General features: G+C 52.7%; 1 protein-coding gene across 1 annotated transcript in view; it reads left to right on the forward strand.

The window, feature by feature from the left end:
- HMCN2 (hemicentin 2) overlaps positions 1-27,719 on the forward strand; it is a 174,230-nt gene that overhangs the window by 46,823 nt on the left and 99,688 nt on the right. Inside the window, 13 exon segments of the mRNA XM_052647785.1 lie at positions 414-541; positions 1,595-1,708; positions 4,315-4,464; positions 14,251-14,297; positions 14,299-14,364; positions 14,366-14,413; positions 14,415-14,442; positions 15,741-15,836; positions 16,126-16,253; positions 18,066-18,210; positions 21,703-21,815; positions 21,939-22,098; positions 23,131-23,296. Of these exon segments, the coding sequence (XP_052503745.1) occupies positions 414-541; positions 1,595-1,708; positions 4,315-4,464; positions 14,251-14,297; positions 14,299-14,364; positions 14,366-14,413; positions 14,415-14,442; positions 15,741-15,836; positions 16,126-16,253; positions 18,066-18,210; positions 21,703-21,815; positions 21,939-22,098; positions 23,131-23,296 (1,389 nt within the window).

A 27,719-nucleotide genomic window follows, 5' to 3' on the forward strand; every position in this document is an offset into this window, starting at 1 on the left:
GGCCTCAGTCTTCTTAACTGTAGCAAATGGGGGAGTGGCATTTGCCCCGCCTTCTTCCTGATGATTTGAGACTCAGGAGCAAGATCATTGGGGAAACATAGCGACGCCTCACGTGGGCTCTGGAGTCAGGCGTTCCAGCCGCAGAATCCGGCAGACCTGTGCTTGCATTCTGCCTCTGCCATTCAGGCTGTGTGCCCCTGGGCAGGTCACCTTACCTTTCTGAGCCCGACGAATAAAAAAGGAACATAAAAAGTGATGAACCCACAGCCTGGCACAGAGCAAGCAGTCAGTGTAAAATGGTGTCTCCGGTAATGTTGTTAATTAATCTGCTTTTAATAATGACTGGGGCAACCCCATGTGACCCAACCTAACTGGCCCCTTCCTGTTGAACACGTTTCGTGGCACGACTCCAGAGTCCGCGTGGATGCCCAGGGAACCCTGATCATTCAGGGGGTGGCCCCAGAGGATGCTGGGAGTTACAGCTGCCAGGCTGCTAATGAGATTGGCAGAGATGAAGAGACGGTCACCCTCTACTATACAGGTACGTGGGTCAAGGGCATCTGCAGAAGAGGGTCCCTGGTCCTGCCTCCCCCAACCCCTCCCTTTCTACCTGTGTGGCAGGCGCTGGGATACAATAGTGAACACAGGGTCCCCGTCCAGGTAGAGGTTATATTCTAATGGGGAAGCAAAATGCAAGCAGATAAATAAGGTACTTTCAGATGGTAAAGGTAGGGGACGAGCACAGAGCAGGGTGGTGTGACGGAGTGACGTGTAGCTGGGCAGAGAAGGAAACGTACACATAGGATCAAACCCTTGCCCCAGACGGGAATGGGAACAGCATTTCAAGGAGAGAGGCAAGGTGGGGCAAAAGCCTCGAGATAGGAATGGCCCTTGGGGGTCCCCAAGGGGCTGCAAGGAGCAGGAGGCTGGCTGGAGTCAGGGGCCAGGGAGCCGCAGCCAGCCCCTGTGGTGCATTTTAGAAACTTGTAAGATTTCACCTTTTATGCCAGGTTCAAAGAGGGCAAAAAAAAAAAAAAAAAAAAAGGAATGTATGTATATCTGACTCACTTTGCCGCAAGCAGAAACTACCATAATGCTGTAACTCAACTATACTTCAATAAAAATTATCTTTAAAAATTATATATAAGAAAAAGGAAATATACATTAATGTGTTTAGAGGTAAAGGGATATCATCTTTGGAACTTATTCTCAGCCATTTAGAAAAAAAATACGAGAGAATTCCATCATGATAAAAGGAAACAATATGGCAAAAATGTTAACATCTGGTGATATGGGTGAAAGGTACATGAAAAACCTTTGTATTATTCTTGCAACTTTCCTTTGTGAAATTACTTCAAAATAAAAAGTTAAAAAAAAAAACACAGAAAGAGGACAAGAAGGGAGTTTAGTCCCGGAGTAATTGGCTTTTTAAAAACCGGCCAAGGCTGCACCTTTCTGGGGGTGACTGTCCCAGCTGGTGGGGGGTGGGGAGGAGGCAGGTGCTCAGCCCCTCTGCCCCTCCCCCAGCTGGGGAAACCAGTGCTCTAGGGAGTCTATGGGTTGGTCCCCAATTCCCCATCTGCTCCCCACACAGACCCACCATCCGTGTCGGCTGTAAACGGCGTGGTGCTGGCTGCCGAAGGGGAGGAGGCGGTGCTGGCGTGCGTGGCGACCGGGGTTCCCCCGCCCCGGGTCATCTGGTATCGAGGTACACGGACTGGGTGGGGAGAAGGGCCTGCAGAAGGGGCCTGTGGGGGGCCTGGAGGATCAGCTTTCCAGGACGGTCATGGGGGGCACTCGGAATGGGGTGTCTGGGGAGAATGGACTGTTTCAAGCAGCCCCCGTCACCCCTAGCCCAGTATCCATATATAACTGATGCAGACTGGCTCAGTGATCAGGAGCAGGATTTAGAATAGACCCAGGTTTGAATTCTGGCCCCCTGAGTGGCCTCGGACAAGTGGCTTGACATCTGTGAGCCTGCTTCCTTAGCTGGGAAGTCAAAAGACAGCTTGTTTCTCCCTAACATTCCTCTTGTTTATTTGGCTGCATCAGGTCTTAGTTGCTACACATAGGCTCTTTAGTTGTGGCAGGTGGGATCCAGCTCCCTGACCACGCATTGAACCTGAATTCCCTGCACCGGGAGCTCATGGTCCCGGCCATAGGACCACCAGTCTCTGAGATAGGGTGGTTGTGTGAGGATTAAATGAGTCCATATGTGCAAATTGTTTAGAACAAGCCTGGCCCATGGCCTGGGTTCAGTGTCCTTAATGGTGGTGATGAAGATGCTGTGATTATCAGAGAGCTGGCAGTCGTGCTGAGCATTCTGTTGTGAGGCTTTTCTGAATTAGTGAGTGTAGAGGGTTTTCTGTGTGTTGGACCCCAAGCTGGAGTTTGATCGACAGGAGCTGCTCTTGCTCCCACATCAGTGGACCTGGGTCCCAGGGCTCCTGCCTTGGACTTTCCAGGGCAGAACCCTGGGCTCCTTCTCAAGCACAGCCCCCTCCCACCCAGACGCACTCCAGCCTTGGCAGCACCTGTCTGTGATCTCAGCAGAGCCTCACCTCGACACTGACAGGCAGCGTTGGCTCAGAGTTTGAGCGTTTTGTCCGTGGCCACCAGCTAGTGGCGGCAGAGGCCTCGGGGCTCCTTCCTCAGGGTGTGGTCACTGCCTGTCGTGGCTGGGAGCTCTACCAGCCCAGCCAAGGAGCCGCCTTTTCAAGGGGGACCTCCCAGCAGAATGGCTTTCCAGGTGGCGCTAGTGCTCAAGAATCCGCCTGCCAATGCAGGAGACGCCAGAGATGCCGGTTCTATCCCTGGGTCAGGAAAATCCTCTCTGGATAAGGCAGTGGCCACCCAGTGCAGTATTCTTGCCTGGAAAACCCCATGGACAGAAGAGACTGGTGGGCTACAGTCCATGGGGTCGCAAAGAGTCAGACATGACTGAGCACAGCACACCCACCACCCCGTGGAATGTTATTCAGCCTTAAGAAGGCATGACGTTCAAGTTACACGACAGTGTGAGTGCAGTTACCGTTGAACTGTATGCTTGAAAATGATCAAGATAATAAATTTTATGACTTTCTTTTTTGCCACAATTAATTTTTTTAATTTGATTCCCATGACAAAGAAAAAAAATTGAAAAAAAAAATCAGACCTGTAGCAGCTATTGTGTAGAAATTTCCCCCTACTTCCAATTGGCCAAATGAAGAAAAAAATCTTTTATCTGTGACATTTTCAGAGACATTTGCTCTAATATGGGGTAATTAAGTAGTAAAAATTTAAAAGAAAAGATTAAAAGTTTTCTTAATTTGGAAAAAAGGAATGTAATTTTGAGACAACATAGATGAACCTCGAAAACATGATGCTAAGTGAAATAAGCCAGAAACAGAAGGACGAATATTATATGATTCCACTTAACTGAGAGGGATCTCTTCTAAGAGATGCCTAGTGTGTGCAAATTTAGAGACAGAGAGGAGAAAGATGGATGCCCGCGGCTTGGGGAGGGGTAAATGGGGAGTTAGTGTTTAAGTAGGGCTTCCATTTGAGAAGATGAAAAAATTCTGTAGATGGATCGTGGGGATGTACCTGATCCCGCTGAATTGGACACTCAGTGCTTAAAACGGCAAAATCTTGTGTTATGTATATTTACCACAATTTTAAAAACAAACAAAAATTAAATTAAGTTGTAAAAAAGGTTCAAAATCAGGGTGATCCCTCAGGCCTTAGAAGCCTGGAGGGGTGGGAGTCAGGGAACAGTAAGAGAAATGAGAATGAATCATCAGAGAGGCAGAACTGGGGGGGATGGTGGGGGGGCTTTTCCCAGAGCTGACCCAAGCCTCAGTCTGCCCCTGAGCAGAGGGTAGGGACCCAGGAGGGAGACCCAAGCGAGGTGTTCTTGGGTAATGAAACTGTCACATGCAAGAGGGCAAGCTGAGACTCACTCTTGGCCAACAGAGGGACTCAGGGAACTGGACTTAGGGGTGCTCACTTAAAAGAAAAATTTTTTAATTGTGGTAAATTGTGCATAACATATCCAATACCGTTGTAACCCTTTTTAGGTATATTCACATTGCTGTACAACCATCACCACCACCCAGCTCCAGAACTCTTCTCATTTAGCAAAACTGAAAATCTGCACCCATTAAACAATAGGGGTCCTGATTGCAGGGTGGGGGATCTTTACCTCACCCACACCCCTTTGAGGTCCCAGCCTTGTGGAGCTGCAGGAACCCAGGGTCAGGAAGGCAGCTTGAGCCCCAGGCCTCCTGTGGCAACCATGGATACCTTCCTGATGTTTTCTCATCTTTGGTCCAGGGGATCTTGAAATGATTTTGGCCTCTGAGGACTCCATTTCTGGGATGCTGCGGATCCCGGTGGTTCGTGAGAGGGATGCTGGCATCTATACCTGCCGAGCTGTCAATGAGCTGGGCGACGCCACTGCAGAAATCCGGCTGGAGGTTGGACGTGAGTGTACACCTTGTCCCCGCCTGTGCCCTGCCACCTGCCCTACTTCTGAGCAGGGAATGCTCAGGTAGCAGAGAATGCCACCCTGTAGCCTGCCAGTGGGGGATTTGCATCATTTGGACCCAGAGCACGTGGGACAGGGATTTTAGAGGGAGATGGTGTATGCGCTCCCACTTGCTGTGTAACAAGTAGCCCTGAAACTCTGTGGCTTAAAATAGTGAGCATCTATTGACGCACAGTCGTGGAGGGTTAGGATTCTGGTTCTGACTCAGGGTCTCTCACAGGAAGGCACTTATTACACTGGTCAGGGATGTGGTCATCTGAAGGCTTGACTGGGCCTGGAGGATCCACCCTAAGTTCATGTATGAGGCTTTCGTCAGGAAGCCTCTGTTCCTTACCGTTATGGTCTTCCCTGGAACGTTTCTCGTGACATGGGTGTTCCTAGAGAAAGTGAGTTGAGAGGGATAGAGAGAGAGAATCCAAGATGAAAGAGTTTAGTCGCTCACTCGTGTCTGACTCTTTGCGACCCCATGGACTGTAGCCTATCAGGCTCCTATGTCCATGAAATTTTCCAGGCAAGGGTACTCTAGTGGGTTGCCATTCCCTTCTCCAGGGGATCTTCCCAACCTAGGGATTGCACCCGGGTCTCCCACATTGTAGGCAGACTCTTTACCATCTGAGCCACCAGGAAAGTAAGTCTTTATAGCCAGTCACAGTCTTGGAAGTGACATACCATCATATATCCTATAGGTCACATGGACCAACCCTGGTATTGGTAGGTGGGAGAGACCCCTTAAGTGTGAGAGTCCCAGGAAGCAGGGGACATTGCCCACCATGGAAACAGATTGGCTCCAGCTTGGGCACTGTCATCCCTGAGACCCGCGTTCCAGTTTCGTGTCCATCACTGACCGTCTATATGCTTTGGTCAAGTCATTGACCCTCAGTTTCCCCATCTGTAAAATGGAGCCGAGGGCTTCCCTGGTGGCTCGGCCATAAAGAATCTGCTTGCAATACAGGAGAAGTAGTTTCGATCCCTGGGTGGGGAAGATCGCCTGGAGAAGGAAAGGATAACCCACTCCAATACCCTTGCCTGGGAAATCCCGCGGACCGAGGAGCCTGGCAGGCCATAGTCCCTGGGGTCACAAAAGAGTCAGATACGGCTTGGCGACTATACAACAGCGAAGCGGAGCTGACCACACTGCCTCCTTTGTTGAGTGGCTGTGAGGGTTCAGTGAGATCAGACACATAACGTTTAACACTGGGCTTGGCCCATCATGGGTGTTTAATAAATGGAGAAGTGATTACTCCCCTTTTACAGACGGGGAGTCTGGATTCTTCTGTGGCTGGAACATGGCCTTGGCTGTGATTGCCATGAGGTCTTGGTTCCAGGCCTGGATCCTGGGCACTGGGAACTGCTCGGAAGTTGTGGGCACAACTCCTGGGCATGCCGAGCCAGAGCAGATGGGGCTCTGAGGGTCGGCTGTGGCCATGATGGGAAAGACAGGTGCTGGAGTTCGGGGGAAGTGCGGAGAATGGGGAATGGGCTTGAATGGGCCGGGTGGGATGGCCAGGGGGCTCCTCAGGGAGGCTTGATCAGGAGGGTCCGGCCCTGGGGAGACGGTGCCATCAGGCTTGGGGATCCTCCCACGCTTGGGGTGCCTTTAGTGTTTGTTCATCTGTTCCATCGTTGGCATCCTCTAGCACGTGGTCACCAGGTGGCCAGGCCCTGTGCCCCAGACCCTGGGTTGAATACAACCGCATCAGCCCTTACGTTGTCCTTGGTGCCAAGAAGAGAGACAGTAAACAGACAATTAGAATGCTCAGTGTACTGAGTAATTAGAAGTGGCATCCGTGGGGCCTGTGCCCAGAAAAGGGGGCTAAGCCAGCACCAGAGGCCAGGAAGGCTTCTTGGAGGAGATGATGTCTAAGCTGAACCCAGAAACAGTCAGGTGACAAGCTGCACAAAAAGATCTGTACAAAAAAGATCTTCATGACCCAGATAATCATGATGGTGTGGATCACTCACCTAGAGCCAGACATCCTGGAATGTGAAGTCAAGTGGGCCTTAGAAAGCATCACTACGAACAAAGCTAGTAGAGGTGAGGAATTCCAGTTGAGCTATTTCAAATCCTGAAAGATGATGCTGTGAAAGTGCTGCACTCAATATGCCAGCAAATTTGGAAAACTCAGCAGTGGCCACAGGACTGGAAAAGGTCAGTTTTCATTCCAGTCCCAAAGAAAGGCAATGCCAAAGAATGCTCAAACTACTACACAATTGCACTCATCTCACATGCTAGTAAAGTAATGCTCAAAATTCTCCAAGCCAGGCTTCAGCAATACGTGAACCATGAACTTCCTGATGTTCAAGCTGGTTTTAGAAAAGGCAGAGGGACCAGAGATCAAATTGCCAACATCCAGTAGATCATCAAAAAGCAAGAGCGTTCCAGAAAAACATCTACTTCTGCTTTGTGTGGATCACAATAAACGGTGGAAAATTCTGAAAGAGATGGGAATACCAGACCACCTGACCTGCCTCTTGAGAAACTTGTATGCAGGTCAGGAAGCAACAGTTAGAACTGGATATGGAATAACAGACTGTTTCCAAATAGGAAAAGGAGTACGTGAAGGCTGTATATCGTCACCCTGCTTATTTAACTTATATGCAGGGTACATAATGAGAAACGCTGGGCTGGAAGAAACACAAGCTGGAATCAAGATTGCTGGGAGAAATATCAATAACCTCAGATATGCAGATGACGCCACCCTTATGGCAGAAAGTGAAGAAGAACTAAAGAGCCTCTTGATGAATGTGAAAGAGGAGAGTGAAAAAGTTGGCTTAAAGCTGAATATTCAGAAAACTAAGATCATGGCATCCCAGTCCCAGCACTTCATGGCAAATAGATGGGGAAACAGTGGAAACAGTGGCTGACTTAATTTTTTTTTAGCGGGGCTCCAAAATCACTGCAGATAGTGACTGCAGCCATGAAATTAAGACGCTTACTCCTTGGAAGGAAAGTTATGACCAACCTAGACAGCATATTGAAAAGCAGAGACATTACTTTGCCAACAAAGGTCCGTCTAGTCAAGGGTATGGTTTTTCCAGTGGTCAGGTATGGATGTGAGAGTTGGACTATAAAAGAAAGCTGAGTGCTGAAGAATTGATGCTTTTGAACTGTGATGTTAGAGAAGACTCTTGAGAGTCCCTTGGACTGCAAGGAGATCCAACCAATCCATCCTAAAGGAGATCAGACCTGGGTGTTCATTGGAAGGACTGATGCTAAAGCTGAAACTCCCAATACATTGGCCATTTGATGCGAAGAGCTGCCTCGTTGGAAAAGACCCTGATGCTGGGAAAGACTGAGGGCAGGCGGAGAAGGGAATGACAGAGGATGAGATGGTTGGATGGCATTACCGACTCAATGGACATGAATTTGGGTAAACTCTGGGAGTCAGCGATGGACAGGGAGGCCTGGCGTGCTGCGGTTCATGGGGTTGCAAAGAGTTGGACATGACTGAGCGACTGAATTGAACTGAACTGAACTGAGCTGAACTGACAAGCTGCGGGGACAGTGTTCCAGGCAAAGAGAACAGCGTGTGCAGCTCTCCCCCAGGCAAGAGAAGCCAGGCAGAGAGCGAGGCGCGAGGGCGGGGAGGGGCGAGGCCGAGGCGGCCGGCTGCCCAGCTGCGGGTCACTCCCGGCCTTCGGCTAGGGAGCCCGGGTGGCGTCTGGGCTTTGTCCTGAGGAGGTCGTGAGTGGTTTCTAAGGAGAATGATGTGCTCAGACTTTCCCTGTCTGTGTGGCTGGGCTCTTGGGTGGGGGTGGGGGTGGGTGTGGAAAACCATAGGGCCTGATGATAAAAATATAACAAGTCTTCCGTGAAATCTGCCCTGTAGCAAGGCCAGGTCTAAGCACGCTTCATGTACTAACCTGTCATCCTCATGACAGCCCTTCGCAGTGGGTTCCGCTTTATCCTCTCATAGATGGGGAATGAGGCGCAGAGAGGTTAAGTGACCAGTCCAGGATCACACATCTGGGGGAGTGGCAGAATCTGAACCCAGGGTCAGGGATTTTTAGTCCTGGGACTTGGTCCTGATGCTCCCAGCAGGGTGAGCTTGGACGTTGCTTCTCTACTCTGAGCCTTGGGCTGCTCACTTACAAAATGTTTGTGGCTGTTGTGTGAGTAGGAGATAGGAAAGGCCTTGGACAAGAAGGGCTCTGATAGATGTTACTGTCACTGTGATTACTCGGTGGGTTCTGGGTAGGCAGAGAAGGCGCTCCAGGGATGGCAGCCCTGGGTGTTGTTACAAGCGGTCCTCCTTTGTTCCGTGTCTGATTCCTTTTCAGCAAAGCCTTATTTCTTTGCGGGCCCAGGCTGACCCGCCTGCCTGATCCTGTTCCTTCACCTGGCAGCCTTTGTCTGGAGGCCATTTCCCCCATATCAGAGGAGGGGCGAGGTGGAGGGCACCCGAGAGGCAGGCATCTGGAGCACGGGGCCAGTGTGGCCTCTGGCCTTGAGGTCAGGGACGGGGGTGGACTGTGGCCCAACACCTGTGTGTCTGGGGAGAGCTGGCCTGGCAGTGGTGGTGGGAAATTGAATTTCCTGCCCATCTGGGTGGCAGCTGTGGTGCGGCCTTCCTGGCCAGGCTGCCAGAGCCTTGCAGGGCCAAGAATGGGGGCACTATGCCCACTTCCTGCTGTTCAGCTGGGAACTGGCTTCCTGGAGGTATTGGCGTTGGGGGCAGGGTACAGAAAGGAGGGCAGCCTTCCCCTGACCTGCCAGGGAGTGCCCACACTGTGGACCAGACTTTGAGGGTCTCTCCCCTCTGGGCCTGGCATTTGTCAGACAGGAGTCCCGGATCGAGGTCCAGGGCCTGCTGCTTGTTTGGCCAAGTTATTTACCTTCCTGGGCCTTGCCTTCCTCATCTGTAAAATGGGGCTGCTGATGACAGAGGCTTATTCACAAGGTCCGTGAGAGATTTAATGAGAATGTGCTTCACTCAGGACTTGATTGAAATAAATACTCAGTGTACAGGGGGCCGGGCCCGATGACAAGGGCCTGGTGTGGCAGAGTGAGACGGAGTGATTGTCCCGTGGCTGGTGACCAGGCTCCATGGCCATCCCCAGTGCCCCCAGTGCCCCCCAGAGCTCAGTGCTCTTTCTACTATTTTAAAACTGCTCTGACCCAAGTTCCCTTCGTCCTGCTGGTTTCTCTTGAAACGGTGTTCGCTCAGCCCTCTTTCTTTACTTTCGGAACTCTCATTTATTTGGCTGCGTCGGCTCTTAGCTGCGGCACGCAGGATCGCCGTGTGGTGCGCATGCTTCTCTAGTTGCGGCGTGTGGGCTCAGCAGTCGTGGTGCTTGGGGTTTGTTGGCCCACGGCATGTGGGATCTTAGTTCCCCAACCAGGGACTGAACCTGCGGCCCCTGCACTGCAAGGCAGATTCATAACCACCAGACCACCAGGGAAGTCCCCACTCAGCCCTCTTTCCACTGGCTCATTTTCGTCTCTGCTTCTCATCCCTGACTTGGAAGCCTCTGGTTGCTGGGTGGGTGAGCAGGGGACGGCGGGTGTGCGTCTATGAAAGCAAAGCCCCTCCAGCCAGCCAAGGGGAGCAGGAGAGAAACACAGCTGGGCTCTGGGGCCAGCATCCGGGCTGCTTCTCCATCAGGCAAGGGCCCAGAGCCCATGACCCTTTTAGGGCTGCTGGACAGGGCTCTGATTTTAACTTCTTTTGCCATCAGGAGGAAAAAAAAAAAAGTGAAGAATAAGTAGATGAAAATGAACCCAGCCTGGATTGTGTTTGTCTTTATAAACAGTCATAAAATACAGTTTAAGATTTTAAGATTGTTTGTTTGTTTGTTTGTTTAGGGAGGAGAGTCATCCTGCACTTCTGGCCAGTGGAGCTGAGGCTCCAGGCTCCACCGCAGGGTCTTTCTGTGGGGAAAGGGGTCTTCCCAGGTGGGGGCTGTGGCAGCCATCCCCAGGCCTGTCTCCTTCCAAGAGACCCTGGAATCCTTCTATAAACAGGGCAGGGCCTGAGGCCAGTCTCTCCTGTGGTCACCCTGCCCATCGGCCGAGTCTTTGGGCCTGGGTCCCCCGTCCTCCTTCTTGCCAGGCTGAGTCAAGACTGATTAGAGCTCCGTTTCCCAAGCTGACACATCCCCACAAGCTCTGACCCAGGGCTCTGGGCCATGGGAACTGGGAGGATGGTGGAGGAGACTGGGGGGTTGCAGGATCCCCAGATGATGATAAAAAACTCTAGAACTGGGGAGAATATAGTTATCTCTTTCTGGAGGGGGATCCGAGGTCCAGAGTGGTGAAGGGGTTCATCCACGGGTGAGGCCGTGAAGTGGGGGTGGGGAGGGGCCCTGCCCAAGCTTCAGGCCTTCAGGCTAGTGGCCCTTGCCTGGAGGGCCAAGTAAGAAGTCATCACCTCTGTCAATGTCACTTCCTTGGAGAGTCCCTGGGGGTGGAGGGAATAGCTCATCCGTGCTGAGAAGTCTCAGCTTTGGCCACACCCTCCTGTCCTGCCCCCTCCCAGGCTGGTGGCTGGCATCCTTCACGGGGCAGTTTTCTGGTTCCCCACACAGAGCTGCCTCCCTGCAAACGCACTGCAGCCGTCAGATGATGAGCTTAGAGAGCACGGCGGCTGCTGTGTGTCCAGCTGTCTCAGGGCACTCACAGCTCCTGCCCCGGAAACCTCTCAAGGTCGAGGCAAACAGGGCCGTTCCTGGGAAAACCTGGGGGCTGCGGAAATAGCTCATGGTCCCTCCCTGCAGGGGGCACCTGAGAGTCTGAGGAGGGGGCTTGCAGCCTGAAAGCAGAGGTGGCTGAGCCTCATGGATGGGACCCTGGGAAGGGCACGGGGCTGGCAGCCCGCCCCACCTCCAGATGCTGCAGGACCAGCATGGGCCCCACGTGGGCCCAGCTTTGCATCTCAGTCTCCCATCTGCACAGTAAAGGGACCAGAGGACCCCCAGCTCTGGTGTGCAGGGTTCTGGGGTCCTGCCTTATTTGGAGGCTCCAGTGATGAGCAGAGGGAAGGCTGCACAGGAGACAGAGTTGCAGTTTTAGGGACGGGATCTGATTCTGTAATTTAGCTGGCTGCACCTCTGAGAGAGGAGTGAAGAAGTGCCAAGTTGCCCCTGAGTACCCATGAGATGCAGGGGTGCAGTGGCTGACAGCCTGGGCCTTAGCAGCAGCCGGGTCTGGACTCCGACCCCAGCTCTACCATTGACTTTGAACTGCACCTGGGGCAGGTGTCTTAATCCCTCTGACCCTCAGTTTCCCCATCTGTAAAATGGGCTTTCGAATTGTGGTGCTGGAGAAGACTCTTGGGAGCCCCTTGGACAGCCAGGACATCAAATTAGTCAATCTTAAAGGAAATCAACCCTGAATATTCATTGGAAGGACTGATGCTGAAGCACCAATACTCTGGCCACTTGATGTGAAGAGCCACCTCATTGGTAAAGACCCTGATGCTGGGAAGATCAAGATTGAGGGCAGGAGGAGAAGGGGCAACAGAAGATGAGATGGTTGGATGGCATCACCGACTAAATGGACAGGAGTCTGAGCAAACTCCAGGAGACAGTGAAGGACAGGGAAGCCTGGCATGCTGCAGTCCATGGGGCTGCAAAGAGTTGGACACAACTTAGTGACTAAAAGACAACAACAAAATGGGGTTGTAAGAATACCCACTCCGTGAGTTTACTGAGACTGTGAATGAAGTCATGTTTCTAAAGTACCACCATCTTGCCTGTCACGGAGTAGGCATTCCAGATGCTACCCTTTGATGTGACATGAAAGTCTCTCAGTCATGTCCAACTCTTTGTGACCCCATGGACCATACAGTCCGTGGAATTCCCCAGGCCAGAATACTGGAGTGGGTAGCCTTTCCCTTCTCCAGGGGATCTTCCCAACCCAGGGATTGAACCCAGGTCTCCCGCATTGCAGGCAGATTCTTTACCAGCTGAGCCACAAGGGAAACCCAAGAAGACTGGAGTGGGTAGCCTATCCCTTCTCCAACGGATCTTCCCGTCCCAGGAATTGAACCAGGGTCTCCTGCACTGCAGGCGGAGCTATCAGGGAAGCCCGGAACCCTCTGATATTCGCTTACTATTATAAGTCAACTGTCCCTTCTTGCGAAGGGAGGTGATGTTCAGGATTGGGAGGAGAATGGGAAGGAGGGTTGTACTTTTTAATACCTCACATTTGGGAGAAAAAGTGGGGTTCTTTGGCTGTGGAAGGAGAGGGTCAAGAGGCAACGTGGAAAAAACGGGGACTGAGAGAGAGGCCTGCGGGAGGAGGGAGGTTTGAATTGGGTCCTGCAGTGCTCTGGGTAGAGCCGAGGAGGGCAGGCTCTGGGGGGTACCTGGCCCTGGAGGTACCTACTCAGGGTTGGGGGAGGGGAATAAGAAAGCTGTATCCCCAGGGCCAGGGCTTTGCAGGACCAGTGACCCCATCTGAGGCACCCGGAGCAGATACTTGCTTGGATTCTCAGCTGCTGCAGCTGCCAGGCCCCAGTGAGAAAGAAAAGTGACTTGCGGGTGGTGTCTGAGCTCAGGTCCAAGACTATCTTCCTCCTTGCAGCGATTTTCCAAGTTGTGTTTATATCCCTGGAACTCCCCTGCTCCCCGAGGCCAAGAGGGAAATTTGATGTCATGATTTGGATGGAAGGGGGAGATTTCTGGAGAGAGACGGCAAGAACAAAGGGGTGGAGGATTTTCCTCCATGCTGGATGTGATGGGTTCGGAACAGGCTGGGGTCCTTCCTGGTCAGGGGTCTGGGGACAGGGCTCTGAGGGCAGTGCCCAGAAGCTGCAGGGAACGGGGCCTGGACCTGTCTGGAGTTGGGCCACCTTCTGGCCAGCAGAAGCATGGAAAGGATTATGAGTCTCTGTTTGGGGAAATAAATTACTTCCATGCCCCACTCCCCATCATAAAAATAAGACAATGCTTAGGAGAAAAAACTTTGAAAGAAACACTACAAACCATTAACAGTGGCAGGGACGTGAGGTTTGAAGTATGTGGAGTGAAAATGAAGGCTAAACCCTTATGTGATGCTTGAATTTTTTTTATAATTCAGGCGCCCTTGTTTACGTCTGTTATCCTGGTGTAATTATTATGATGGCCCTTTTCACTCTCCAGTGTCCCATTTGGACCATAAAGTCTAAGGTCAAGTTATTTATAGGCCTGTTTTGACTTTGTAGTAGAGATTTATATGCTTATTACAAGACGTTCAACAAGCAGAGAAGGATGTTGCGAAGTAAAGATGAGCTAGAACCTCCCTATGAAGTTGGCTGTTTGGGGTCATGGAACTGGTGGCCAGAGTCCAGGAGATGCGTGAAGAGAAGCTCTGGTGGCCCAGGAGGAAGGCGTGGTGGGGGGGGGGGGTGGTGCCCTCAGAGCTGGTGAGGTTCCTGTGGTCAGGCATGACTTGCAGCCCCTCCAAGCTGGCTTCCCGGGAGATGTCGCCTGAAGGAGCAGGCGTGTTGCTCCCTGGGTGGCTGGACAAGGCGGGGTCCCCGAGACGCCCTGTGGGGTCTGAGGACTTCATCCCTCTGAAGGCTGCTCGCTCTGCCTCTTCGTCTCCAGGAGCCCGTCAGGGCTGCACCTTGCCAAGCTCAAGCTGGCCCTGGAGCCCTGGATATGAGTTAGGTTCTTGAGGGAGGGGCTGGAAGAGGGAAATCCCTCAGCGAGGGGCGAGCAGGCAGGCCTTGGAACGGTGCCCTTGGGGGCTGAGCGGGTCCAGCCACTGGGCAAGGCTGACTGTCCCCTCACTGCAGATGCACCCCAGCTCCTGGAGCCACCCCAGGACGTCACTGTGGAACTGGGGGAGGAGCGCCCTCCTGGCGTGCCGGGCCACGGGTCGCCCACCACCTACCATCACCTGGCGCCGTGGGAGATGACCAGCCTCTGGGGCCCGGGCTGGGCAGCAGGACTGGGTGGGCCCGATGCAGGAGTGCTGTTCTTTGAAAGTAAGATACTGGGGCTGGGGGGAGGTGTGGGCAGGGGAGACAGAATGGCTTCTGACGCCCTAGGCCCCCCAGACTGGGCAACTGGGAGCAGGACACTGACCCCCAGAGCTGGCCATGGGTCAGGCTGATGCAGGTCATAGTGCAGCCGAGTGACTCTGGTCACGCCATTCCACTCCCTCTGAACCAGTCATCACCAGTGATGGTGACAGGACCTCCCACCCTGGCTTTAACAACAGTCCACCTTAAGGAGCTGCTGTGTGAGTGACACACGGAAGCCCCTTAGCACAGTGTCTGACACGTGTTAAGTGTTCTGTGTGATAGCCATCATCGCCACCATCACCATCCTTACCATCACCACCATCCTCACCATGATCATCACCATCATCATTGTCACCACCGTCACCATCATCTTCCTCATTATCATCTTTATCTTTATCAATTCCATCATCAATCACCGCCATCACCATCCCCACCATCCTCACCATCATCATCGTCACCACCATCTTCCTCATTATCATCTTCATCATTATCAATTCCATCATCACCGCCATCACCATCCTCACCATCCTCACCATCATCACCATCCTCACCATCATCATTGTCACCACCATCTTCCTCACTGTCATCTTCATCTTCATCAATTCCATCATCATCACCGCCATCACCATCCCCACCATCCTCACCATCATCACCATCATCCTCACCATCATCATCGTCACCACCATCTTCCTCATTATCATCTTCATCATTATCAATTCCATCATCACCGCCATCACCATCCTCACCATCCTCACCATCATCACCATCATCCTCACCATCATCATCGTCACCACCATCTTCTCCTCATTATCATCTTCATCATTATCAATTCCATCATCACCGCCATCACCATCCCCACCATCCTCACCATGATCATCACCATCATCATTGTCACCACCATCGTCACCGATCATCTTCCTCATTGTCATCTTCATCTTTATCAATTCCATCACCATCACCGCTCATCACCATCATTTTCCCTACTGTGCCAGGCCGGATGCTGAGCACTATAGTTGCATCATCTATTGATCCCTAAATTATCCCCGTTCTACTCATGAGTCAAGCCTAGGCCTTCTCACCTTTCCAAGGCCTGGCTGTATTCCCTATCCTTCTCCTCCTCGCCACCCCAGCCCTCCCACCTGGCCTCTGCAGGGCCGGGCTGTGCCAAGGGCGCTGTTGGCGCCTGGGGAGCTGGGGCCTGTGGGCACTGAAGGCAGGACATGCTCTGGCAGTCAGGCCTGCCTTTTCCTGCCCTTCAGGTGTGGTCCCCGAAGACCAGGCCCCGTATGTCTGCGAAGCTGAGAACGTCTTTGGGAAGGTCCAGGCGGAGGCCTACCTCCTCGTGACTGGACACGGTTCGCTGGTGGATCTGGAGAGGAGGGGTTTGGTGGGGACATGGGCCCTCTGGGGAGGCCCCCATGGCTGCCCGTCCTTTGGGACAGGAGTGTCCACAGCCAGGCTCCCCTAGAAGAGCATCTGGACCCCTACTTTCAGGGTAGTGTGCCCCAAGAAGTGTGCCCTTTGACCCTTTTGGGGTCCCCAATCCTGATGCCTCTCTGGGTGCCCTGGGGAGGAGCAGAGGGAAATGAGGGCCCTGGTTCCCACGGGAAGCCAGTGTACTGACGCCGTCTCCTCTCCCTGCAGTGCCCCCACAGATTGCCAGCAGCGCCCCCACTGTCCGGGTGCTGGAGAGGCAGCCGGTGTCTCTGCCCTGTATCATCCTGGCTGGGAGGCCCCGCCCCGAGCGGCGCTGGCTCAAGGCCGGCATGCCTGTGAGTGCTGGGCCCCTCTGGGTGCCACGGGCAGTGTTGCAGGGAGGAAGGGGCTGTCACGCTCACACCTTGGCCTCTGCTTTGCGGTTCCCTTGGAGTGTCTTCTCCCTTCCCTGCCTCTTTCCAGAACTTTCTCTGATAATGCACTAATAGCATCCTTCACCCTCTCGAGTCCTTGACTGGAGGAGCTTGTGCTTCACTTGTGCTGCAACTGGGGAACAGCAGTTTAGTGGGGGCATGGACACAAGGCATTCGTCCATCGCCCCCGTTCTGATGCTTCCAGGACGGAGACGAGGTCTGTGCAACGGAGCATTTGCCCAGCCGCCTGGCACTGCTGGGCGCACAGTGGCTGCTTCACCCGCCCCCACTGATCTGGTTTTCTTTGTTGTTGCTGTTGTTTAGTTGCTAAGTTGTGTCCGACTCTTTGAGACCCCACGGACTGTAGCCCGCCAGGCTCCTCTGTCCATGGGATTCCCCAGGCAAGAATACTGGAGTCGGTTGCCATTTCCTCCTCCAGGGGGTCTTCCTTTCTCAGGGACTGAACCTGAGGCTCCTGCACAGACAGGCGGATTCTTTGCCGCTGAGCCACCCGGGTCCCTCTATTTCCCTTCTCCGTTCACTCCTTTCCCTCTCCGGTCTGTCCTCAGACATCTGAGGTTCGTGTGCCCAGGAAGTTATAAAAAAGGTGCCCTCACCCCAGAAGACACCCCAGAAGATGCCGGACACCCAGGGGAGGCAGCAGCTGTGTGGGCAGACTGCTGGTCCTGGCCCCGCTGTCCCGGCCCCTAACGCAAGGGGACAGACAGTGTTCAACTCGCGGAGCGGGCAGGCTTTGTGGAGGCTGATCACGGGGGTGACCCCCTTTGCAGGATCACCAGGAGGAGGACCCTGCCTGGGCACACGGGCTGGGGCAGGGAGGAGCGTTCCCCAGTAGAATCCGATGGGCATGAGGGGAAGGGGTGGCCCTGGGCCTTGTCCACGCCAGGACACGGAGTGACCGGAGATGCAAAGCTTGTTTTAGCTCAGCAGGGACACTGGGTAGGCCTGCACCTGCCCAGATGCCAGGGGCAAAGAGCAGAAGCCCCCTCAAGCTCACTCAGCCCCAAGGGGTCCCAAGACAGCCTGGGGGCGTCTCCCAGAACCCGAGAGCAGAATGTGCAGCCAGCCTAGAGGGACAGAGACAGGGAAGCCCAGAGCAGGCTCACCTGGCGGAACAGTCCTCACCAAGGATAGACTGGCTGGGCATCTCTGCAGAGGTGGCCCCAGGCCCCATTCTGGACTAGCCTCCCCTGCCCCACCCTAGTCCTGATGGGGACACACCAGGCCAGTCGCCAGGAGCCGCTCTCTCTGGGACCACAGCTGATGCGGCCGCACCTCCGCTCCACTCTGCATGGCTCGGTTCTCTCCCCAGGCACGGGCTGTCCCTCCTCTCTGTGGCCTTGGTGTGCATGGGCCTCAGAGCTCCAGTGCTGACTCAGTGAGGGCTCTGGCCCCAAGCCTACCCTCCTGGGAGGGGCTCCTTTCAGTGCCCTTGGGTCAGGTGTCCTGCCCTGGACCGGTGGACCTTGGGCGAGCAGGCTCAAGGGTATGCTGGGGGTCACATCCACCTGGCCCCGAGGGTCTGTGGGGTCTCATGACTATTCAGGAAGGGATGAGAGTGTCACCCCCAGGCCCCCACCCTCTTTGCAAGCCCCTGGCCTCTCTACCCAGGCTGTTCCCTGTTGGGCTGGTGGGCAGTGAGGTTTCTGGAGTTTTCTTAGTGGCTCCGAGTGGGGCCCTTGGTCCAAGCTGATTCTTCTTCGCCCCCACCAGCTCCCACCAGGCAGCCGGCATTCCGTCCGGGCAGACGGCAGCCTCCACCTTGACCAGGTGTTGTTGGAGGACGCCGGCAGGTACAGCTGTGTGGTCAGCAACACGGCTGGCTCTCACCATAGAGACGTGCAGCTGGTTGTCCAGGGTGAGTCCTGGGCTGGTGGCGGGGGGCAGGACGGGATGGGTGAAGGTGCCCAAGGGGAACTTGATCTTGAACACCTTTGTTTAAAGAGATTGCTTGCACGCATTGTACATATTCACAGTAGGAAATTTAAAGACTGGACCAAAAAACTCCCCCCAAAAGCAAAAAAACTCCAAAACAAAATCAACTTTCTATAATACCAGAATAATCTTACATTTGTTGTGTATCATTCATACTTTATACACACATGAGCTTCACATGTACACATATACACGACACACACTGTATATATATATTTATACACATTTATATATTATAAACATACATATACATTATAAATATTCTTTATATGTCTTGTATATGTTATTTTTGCATGATATATATTCTGTATATAAATTCTGTATATAAATTATTCTGTATATAAATTATTCTGTATATAAATATGAATTCTTCATATACATGTACATAGAAATATTTAGAAACCAGCTGGAGTAATATTACCGTCTTACAACCTGAGTGTTTCTTGTGACAATATATGGCATGCTTTCTGCTAATAAGACTCAGAAGCATTGGTTTTGGACTGCGTGTCCCCTGTCTGGATGGACCAGGTGTATCTAACCTGCCCCCCCCGCCCTGTCCAGTGTCTCACCTGCGTGAACCCCTGGGGATAAACGTCCTGATGCCCCACCTTTGCCCATGTGACCAGGTCTTTCCCTAGGATACACTATTGATGTGGAATTGAGTTTTGACTCACGGAGACTGCACATTTTTTAGGGCTTTTCGTGTATTTGCCCACTTTCCCATCCACAGTGTGGGAGGGGCCCTGCTTCCCTTCACACCCAACCAGGTTCTTTTTAACATAAAACAAGAAGTTTAAGTCCAGTCACCGCATACATCAATACCCTTTTTCTGTTTGTTTGTTTCACTTGTTTTATTAAACCCCCGAGGGATGAGTGGGAAGAACTCCCGGTCCTCGTTTTGCAGCGGAAAATCGAAGCTCAGAAGGAGGCTGGGTCTAGAACCCAACTGCCCTGTCTCCTTATACTTCCAATTAAATACAGTGACCAAAGGTGGGATATGTGCCAGGTCCAGACCTCTAAGAGGGTCTGTGCATGTTAGTTTTCCCAACTGCTCGAAGCGGAGCATTTAAGAGCCTCCACGCTCTGAAGTTAAGGAAGCTGGGGCTCCAAGACGGAGGTAACAGCAAATCATAGCATCAGTGAGGGCTGCCTCTGCAGGAAGCCTCCCCTTCAATTCCTGCCCTGCACACAGCCCCCTCTGTGGGAGCAGCGATCAAGCTCTGCTCTCCTGGCTCATTTCACTTCCATTCAACAAATTCTGATTGACTTGCTGGCTTTGGCCACCTGGGAGAATCCAGAAGGGCATTCCCCCGAAGGAACTTAGTGTTACCATCAGAGCCCTTGGCTTCTGGCCTCCCTCCTGGGTCTGATTTCTCCATGCCCAGTTCCCTTCCACTGCTCCTCCTGCAGACACCTCCCCCCCGCCCCCGCCCTGCCCCGTTTTAATGCCTGAAAATCTGGATGGTTCCCAGGATGGATTCTGCACTTGTTTTCAAGTTCACTGTGTCCTGTGAACATTCTTGCTTGCCGCTTCTCATCTGTCCATCCCCAGAGAGTGAGCAGGGAATTGAGGTTAATTTAGCTTTTTTTTTTTTTTGCTGATCAAGGAATATGGGTACCAAAAGATTAAGTGATTTATCTGAAGTCCCACAGTGAAGAAAAGGCACAGCTGGTTCCTAGACACAGGCTGCCCTCTGTCTGGGACATGAATTTACAGCAGTGGTGGCTGTATCCTCCTGCTACAATGTTATTTTTAAAAAATCATGATAAAGTATACATGATATAAAGCTTACCATTTTAACCATTTTAAAGTGTACAGTTCAGTGGCATAAATTAAGTAGCATAAGCGGCATCACGTTGCTGCACCAGCAGGCTCATTTGCCCAGCATGCATGCTTGTGTGTACTGTCGCTTCAGTCATGTCTGACTCTTTGCCACCCGATGGATCGTAGCTCGCCGGGCTCCTCTGTCCCTGGGATTCTCCAGGCAAGAATACCGGAGTGGCTTGCCATGCCCTCCTCCAGGGCATCTTCCTGACCCAGGATCAAACCTGTGTCTCTATGTCTCCTGCATTGGCAGGCAGGTTCTTTACCACTAGCACCATCTGAGAAGACCCTTGCCCAGAATGCAGCAAGCCAGAACACTGAGATGCTGAGGTTTACTGCAGAGAAAGGGTGTGTTCACATGGCAGTCAAGTGAGGAGACAGGAGACTAAGTCTCAGATTGGCCTCCCCAAAGGCCAGAGGCTTAGGATATTTATTAAAGAAGTAAGGTGGTCTTCAGTTCAGTTCAGTTCAGTTGCTCAGTCGTGTCCGACTCTTTGCAACCCTATGAATTGCAGCACGCCAGGCCTCCCTGTCCATCACCAACTCCTGGAGTTCACCCAAACTCATGTGCATCGAGTCGGTGATGCCATCCAGCCATTTCATCCTCTGTCGTCCCCTTCTCCTGCCCCCAATCCCTCCTAGCATCAGGGTCTTTTCCAATGAGTCAACTCTTCGCATGAGGTGGCCAAAGGCATGGGAAAAGGTGGCTGCAGGTAGGGAAAGGGCGAGGTCATCATTGTTCTGTGCAGGTGTGCCTGGCTGACTTGCTTCTCCATGAGATGCATGTCCAAAAATGGAGACGCCTAGCATGATCTGAGGGTGGGGCTTTTGGCCCTCTGATGTCAGAAAGTCACTTATCAGACACCTGCGTAGACACACTTTTAGGGTCAGTGGTCCCAATCAGTCTTAGCTGGCTTGTACTCTAACTAAACACAGCTGACGTCCAGTTGTTTTCCTGGAAAACAACTCAGACAAACATCTTATGGTTTAGGCTACACGAAGCTTGGAGGATATGCAATTTGCAATGAAACAATTAAGCGAGCTTGCTCAGCGAAGGTAGGCTCAAGCAGAAGGGTAGGCAGCAAGCTGTAAGATAAGCTCAAGAATTTCTGTTAGTTGCCGGTATTGTTAACCCCATGGGGCTCAGTTTTGGGATGGGTTTTTAACTCCATGGGACACAGTTTCACAACCATCACCACCATCCATCTCCAGAACTTTTTCAGCTTCCCAAGTTGAAACTGTACCTGCCAACTCCGTGTTTCCCCTCCCCCAGCCCCTGGCCACCGCCATTCTGCTTCCTGCCTCTATGAGCTTGCTTGTTCACGGTATCTCCTGTAAGTGTAATCTTAAGTATTTGTCCTTCCATGTCTGGCTTATCTCACTTTGCATAATATTGTCAAGGTTCATCCATGTTGTACTATGTATCAGACAGTTGTTCCTTTTTTAGGGCTGCATAATATTCCATACGTACACATCACATTCTGTTTATCCATCCCCCTCTGCTGGCTACTTGGATTGTTTCCACCTTTTGGCTATTGTGAACAATGCTGCTGTGAACTCTGGTTTATGAAATTGGTTTGTTTTTAAAAGTGCCACCTAGAATCCAGCCCACTGCCACCCACCACATCACCAATGAAGGCGTTCCAGCCTCTCTCCCCTGTGTAGCCTCAGGAGTTCCCACCCCCACCATCACCTGGACCAAGGTAGGTGAAGCCTGTTACCATAAAGGTAACCAGAGAGGTAGGCCCAGTGATCATGGGGAGAGGAGCGATGCAAGTTGCCGTGGGAGGTGGGCTTTGCTGATGTCCCCTGTGACTCCATTGCAGGAGACCAATGCCCTGGCCTCCGGGGATCCCCACTACAACGTGAGCAAGGATGGCACCCTGGTCATCCCCTGGCCGTCTGTCCAGGACGCAGGGGCCTATGTCTGCACAGCCACCAATACAGTGGGCTTCTCCAGCCAGGAGATGCGGCTTTCTGTCAACAGTGAGTGATGGCCACCCCTGTCCTGGGAGAGGGGCCGGGCAGGTGTGGAGGCAGGGGCATGCTCAGTCTGACCTCCCCTGCATCTTCCTGGCACCCGGTCAGCAGCCCTGCCTCTAAACTTTTCCTGTCTGAAGATCAAAGCCATCCTCCCTCTGAGGACTGTCCCCAGCAGTGTCCCCATGCTCCAAGAGTGGTTCCAGCTCAGTAAATGGATGGGGAGGGGGAGAGACCTTTGTATTAACAAGCCTGGGGAAGACGCAAGGCCCTACACTGGACTCCCACCCCTCAGCAGCCCCCTTGCCCACCTTTCTCCACGACTCTTTGACCCTTAGTGCCCAGAACCTCTGGCCACCTTTCAATTTCTTAAATGACCCATCCTACCTCAGGGCCTTTGCACAAACGGTTCCTTCTGTTTGCATGCCCTTCCCTCACTTCTGGTCCACTGACTTCTCCCATCAGTCAGATCTCAGAGCTCTCTGATCCCTCAGGCTGAACTCTCTGGAATGTCCCCTTCTTAGTGCCCATCACAACTGCCATTAAATAATTAAGTGTGTATTGAACTGTTTGGAACCAGGGTTCCCCTTGGGCCCTAAGCATGGAGGGAGATTGGGCATCAGCTGATGGTTAATTCCATTTATTCCTGAGGATAAATGGGATGATTCAGGCCAAGAAGGGAGAGAAAGGAGGGAGGAAAGAACCTGCCAGAGTGCCCCCAGGGAAGCGGAGCAGGATGGAAAGAAGCTAGAGGGACATAGACGTTGGGGCAGGAGGGACCATGTTGAGGTCAGCAAAGCAAGATGAGCTTCCAGAAAGAGGGTGGGGTGGATAGGCGGAGGGGTGGCTGGGGGAAACCATCAGATCTGAGTCCAACCCGAAACCTACACTCTCCCAATATAGCAGAGCCCACCGTCCTCCGCACGTCCAGGGTGGCAGTACCACCTCAGCTTCCTAGGGAAGCCACGCTGGTCCTCTGCAGGCCGCATCCCATGGCTTCCCGCCCTGCTCACAGTCCCTGCATCCTTCCACCAACAGCCAAGCCCAGGATCCTTGTGAATGGATCACATGAAGCAGACAAGCCTCTGAGGGTCACGGCCAAGGCTGGTGATGAAGTGACCCTTGACTGTGAGGCCCAGGGCTCTCCACCCCCACTGGTCACCTGGACCAAGGACTCCCGCCCCATGCTGCCCATCACCGACAGGTAACCCCAGCTGCGTGGCCTCGGGCCCGGGGATGGACAGAGCTTGATGTTTGGGGAAACTGGCCTCAAGGTGTCCAGTGACCAGCTGGTGTGTAGAACCCTGTGGACAGCCCCTGGGGGAATACGCAACTGATTCCTCAGGCAGTGCTTTTCACCCATTGGCCTCTAAGGGAGCATGGATGCCCTTCAGAAGGGCGAGCCCTCTGAAGTAACACGCACATGGCCCTCCCCGCACAGCCAAGGGGCGATGCCTGCAGGATCGCCTCCTATCTGCTCAGCAGCACTTGCTACCGAGTGGAAACGAGGCTCAGCCAGGTGGAGTGAGCTGCTCATGTTCACTCAGCTAGCAAAGTTGGAACGCCACGTTCGGGACCGCTTCCTGGGCAAGACACGTGCTCTCCATCTTCGCCTACTCCTCTGACCTGGTGTCTGGCAGCCAGGCTTTCAGAGGTCCTGGGAGTTGGGGGGAGAGGAAGGAGGCTGTCCTTCAAAGCCAGGCCAAACCCCCACCCTCAGACAGGGAGGTAGGGCAGGGTGGTTCCCAACAAGAAGGCCTCAGAACTGCTGGAGCCCTTGACTCTCGTGGGGTGGGGGTGGGTGAGGGGGCAGCTCCAGCTGGTGACATCAGTCCTGGCGAGGTCTCTGAGACGTTCCAGATGGAGAAGGTCTCAGAGCAGCCTGCAGTGCAGCCTCCACCCCCCCCACCCCAACACCCACACACGGGGCTCTCCTCTCCGAACATCTGTTTGGTGAACCTCCCGGTCCTGGAAGCCTGCACACCTGAATGCTGCTGGGGTCCATGACGGGGCTGGTTCCGTGCCGCCCCCACCCGCATGCCCTCCGGGGTCTTTGGCGGCTCTGTGTTGTGGGTGGGAGTGGGGGCCAAAGGAACCTGCCTCTCTCCCCAGAAAGCCCGGTCCTGGCTCCTTGGCTGGACAGCTGCCGGCGGGTGCTTGTTTGTTTCTGGCTTGTTACTGAAATGGAGAATCGCAATTCCCATTTGTTCACCCCTCCTTGTTGTGATACGTTAATAGACCAGCCGGGAGCCATAAATCTGTGAAAGCTGCTTTTGCAATCCTAGAGTTTCGTTCTGTTCCTTCTCCCTTGCCCCCTCCACTTCTTGCTGGCTTATGGCTTTCTCTTGAGATTTATGAGATTCCGGGAGTTCACCTACATGAAGAGGCAAAATATGCCTGGGGGGGTTGGGGCTGGGGTAAAGGGCCAAGACTCTGGCATTAAATCAGACCTGCGTGCGAATGCTGACTGGTTATGTATTAGTCGTGTGGCCTCAGGTGGCCCCTGGCTCCTCTTGGCCTGTTTCTCCATCCCTAAGGTGGACACGGTTTAAATCCTGCTTTCAAGATACAGTGATGAACGTGCGCTGTTTGGTGCATTGTGAGCGGTGGAAAATCACCCCCTTTGATATCATTTTCCTGCTGCTGCTGGAAACGAAAGCATTATTTCCAACTTTTAAAAATTATCATCATCATATCTATTATCCCATTTAATTCTCACCAACTTTTTTCAATAGGAAAGCTTTATTGAGATATAATTCACATGCTTTCCAATTATATGTTTTTTTAGTAAGTTCTGAGTTGTATAACCATCATCACAATTAATTTTAGAACATTTCCAGCACCCTCTTCCATGAAAATATCCCCACACTGGTTGGCGGCCACTTCTCATCCGTTCCCCACCCCAGCCCAGCCCTTGGCAACCACTCGTCTGCTTTCTGCCTTTGGATTGATCTGCTCTGGACGGTTCACATAAATGTAATCATGAACAATGTGACTTTTTGCGTCTGGCGGTTTTCACTGAGAACCATGTTTTTGCGGTTTCTGCGTGTTGTAGCAGGTATCAGGACTTCATTCTTTTTTATGACTGAATAATATTCTGTTGTGGTGATGGACCACCTTTTGTTGATTTATTCACCAGCTGATGGACACGTGGTCTGTGTACTCTTGCTGGCAATTGTGAATAATAACTTCACTGACGTTTGATTGTATCTTAGCTTCAGTCGTGGGTTCTGTGTTCCTGTGCTTCTTTGGGCCTCCCTGTGGCATCTGACAACTTCCCCGAACAGAATAGAGCCCAGTTGTCTTACCAGACACACAGCTCCCTTGGTCCCAAGGCCATTCAGCCAGAAAATGCAGATTTGAAAAACCTGTGAGGCAAGGATGGGCTTCCCTGTTAGCTCAGCTAGTAAAGAATCCACCTGCAATGCGGGAGACCTGGGTTTGATCCCTGGGTTGGGCATCCATGGAAGAGGACATAGCAGCCCACTCCAGTATTCTGGCCTGGAGAATCCCCATGGACAGAAGAGCCTGGTCAGCCATGTGCTTGAAAAGAGTTGGACATGACTGAGTGACTAAGCACACACACAAGGGGAAATGTCTGGAGGAGGGATAGCTAGGGAGTTTGGGATGGGAGAAGGCAATGGCACCCCACTCCAGTACTCTTGCCTGGAAAAATCCCATGGATGGAGGAGCCTGGTAGGCTGCAGTCCATGGGGTCGCTAAGAGTTGGACACGACTGAGGGACTTCACTTTCACTTTTCACTTTCATGCATTGGAGAAGGAAATGGCAACCCACTCCAGTGTTCTTGCCTGGAGAATCTCAGGGACGGGGGAGCCTGATGGGCTGCCGTCTATGAGGTTGCACAGTCGGACATGACTGAAGCGACTTAGCAGCAGCAGCAGCAGCAGCATGGGCCCACTGCTACATTTAAAATGGATAACAAGGACCTATTGTATAGCACAGGGAATTCTGCTCAATGTTACCAGACAGCCTGGCTGGGAGGGGAGTTTGGAGGAGAATGGATACATGTATACCTATGCCTGAGTCCCTTTGCTGTCCACCTGAAACTATCACAGCATTGTTAATCGGCTATGCCCCAATGTAAAATAAAAAGTGAAAACAACAACAACAAAAAAAACCTGTGGGACGCACACGAAGCAGTGATGGTGTTGGGGAGTGGGTGGCCTTGCTGGCCGCTGCTCTTCCCCACTTCCTCCTCCATCTTTTCCGTCTCCCAGGGACACGCTGCCGCTCCCGTCCCACCAAGGCTCAGCTTCAAAGCTGGCATTCTGGTTGCTTCAGAAAGTATTCTGATGAGTCATGGGTGACTATCTGCCTCCAGAACATGAGAGAACCTGAGATCCTTCCGCATAGTTGAGCCCCGCCCCTTTTCCGCCACACCCCTTCTGCCCCGCTGAGCCACGCCCCTCTTTTGCAGTTGCCTCTGTCCTCTGTCCTCTGTCCTCTGCTGAGAGAGGGCAGGGGGAGGCCTGAACTGCTAGGGTTGCCCAGGGCCTCTCTTTCCTGATCCTGTGCCGACCCTGGCCAAGGCGCTGTGGTCTGGGTCGCCAGCAGACCTGCAGCGCTGGTGCTCCATGGAGACTCTGGTGCAATCAGGGTTGAATTCCACAGTGTGGCTGAGCCTGTGAGGCCTCCTCTTCTGGGCGAGAGGTTGCCCTCTTCTGCTGGCCATCCTGGAGGTGGGTGGGGTGGGCAGGGTCATGCGCAGGGCACTGAGGGAGGAAACAGAAGCCGTGGCGGGTGGGGAACTAGAATCCTGACTTTTTCCTCTCCTGGGCAGGGCCCTAACACACACACACACAACTCGTGCGTGTGTGGAGACACACATAGACGTGCACAGACACCTACAGACATGAAGACACAAGGACAGGCACAGAGACACAGACACGTGGCCAGGCACGCTGACATAGACACCGTCAGTGAAGTGCAGCCACGCAGTCATGTCCGACTCTCTGCGACCCCATGAACTGCAGCACGCCAGGCCTCCCTGTCCATCACCAACTCCCGGAGTTTACTTACACTCATGTTCATCAAGTCGGTGATGCCATCCAACCATCTCATTGTCTGTCGTCCCCTTCTCCTCCTGCCTTCAGTTTTGCTCAGCATCAGGGTCTGTTCAAATGAGTCAGTTCTTTGCATCAGGGGGCCGAAGTATTGGAGTTTCAACTTCAACATCAGCCCTTCCAATGAATACTCAGGACTGATTTCCTTTAGGATGGACTGGTTGGCTCTTGCTGTCCAAGGGACTCTCAAGAGTCTTCTCCAACACCACAGTTCAAAAGCATCAATTCTTAGGCTCCCAGCTGTCTTTATGGTCCAACTCTCACATCCATATGTGACTACTGGAAAAACCATAGCTTTGACAAGACAGACCTTTGTCGGCAAAGTTATGTCTCTGCTTTTCAATATGCTGTCTAGGTTTGTCATAGCTTTTCTTCCAAGGAGCAAGCATCTTTTAATTTCATGGCTGCAATCACCATCTGCAGTGATTTTGGAGCCCCCATAAATAAAGTCAGCCACTGTTTCCACTGTTTCCCCATCTATCTGCCATGAAGTGCTGGGACCAGATGCCATGATCTTCGTTTTCTGAATGCTGAGTTTTAAG

The sequence above is a fragment of the Budorcas taxicolor genome, chromosome 11 (genome assembly GCF_023091745.1).
Source record: "Budorcas taxicolor isolate Tak-1 chromosome 11, Takin1.1, whole genome shotgun sequence".
Lineage (NCBI taxonomy): Eukaryota > Metazoa > Chordata > Mammalia > Artiodactyla > Bovidae > Budorcas > Budorcas taxicolor.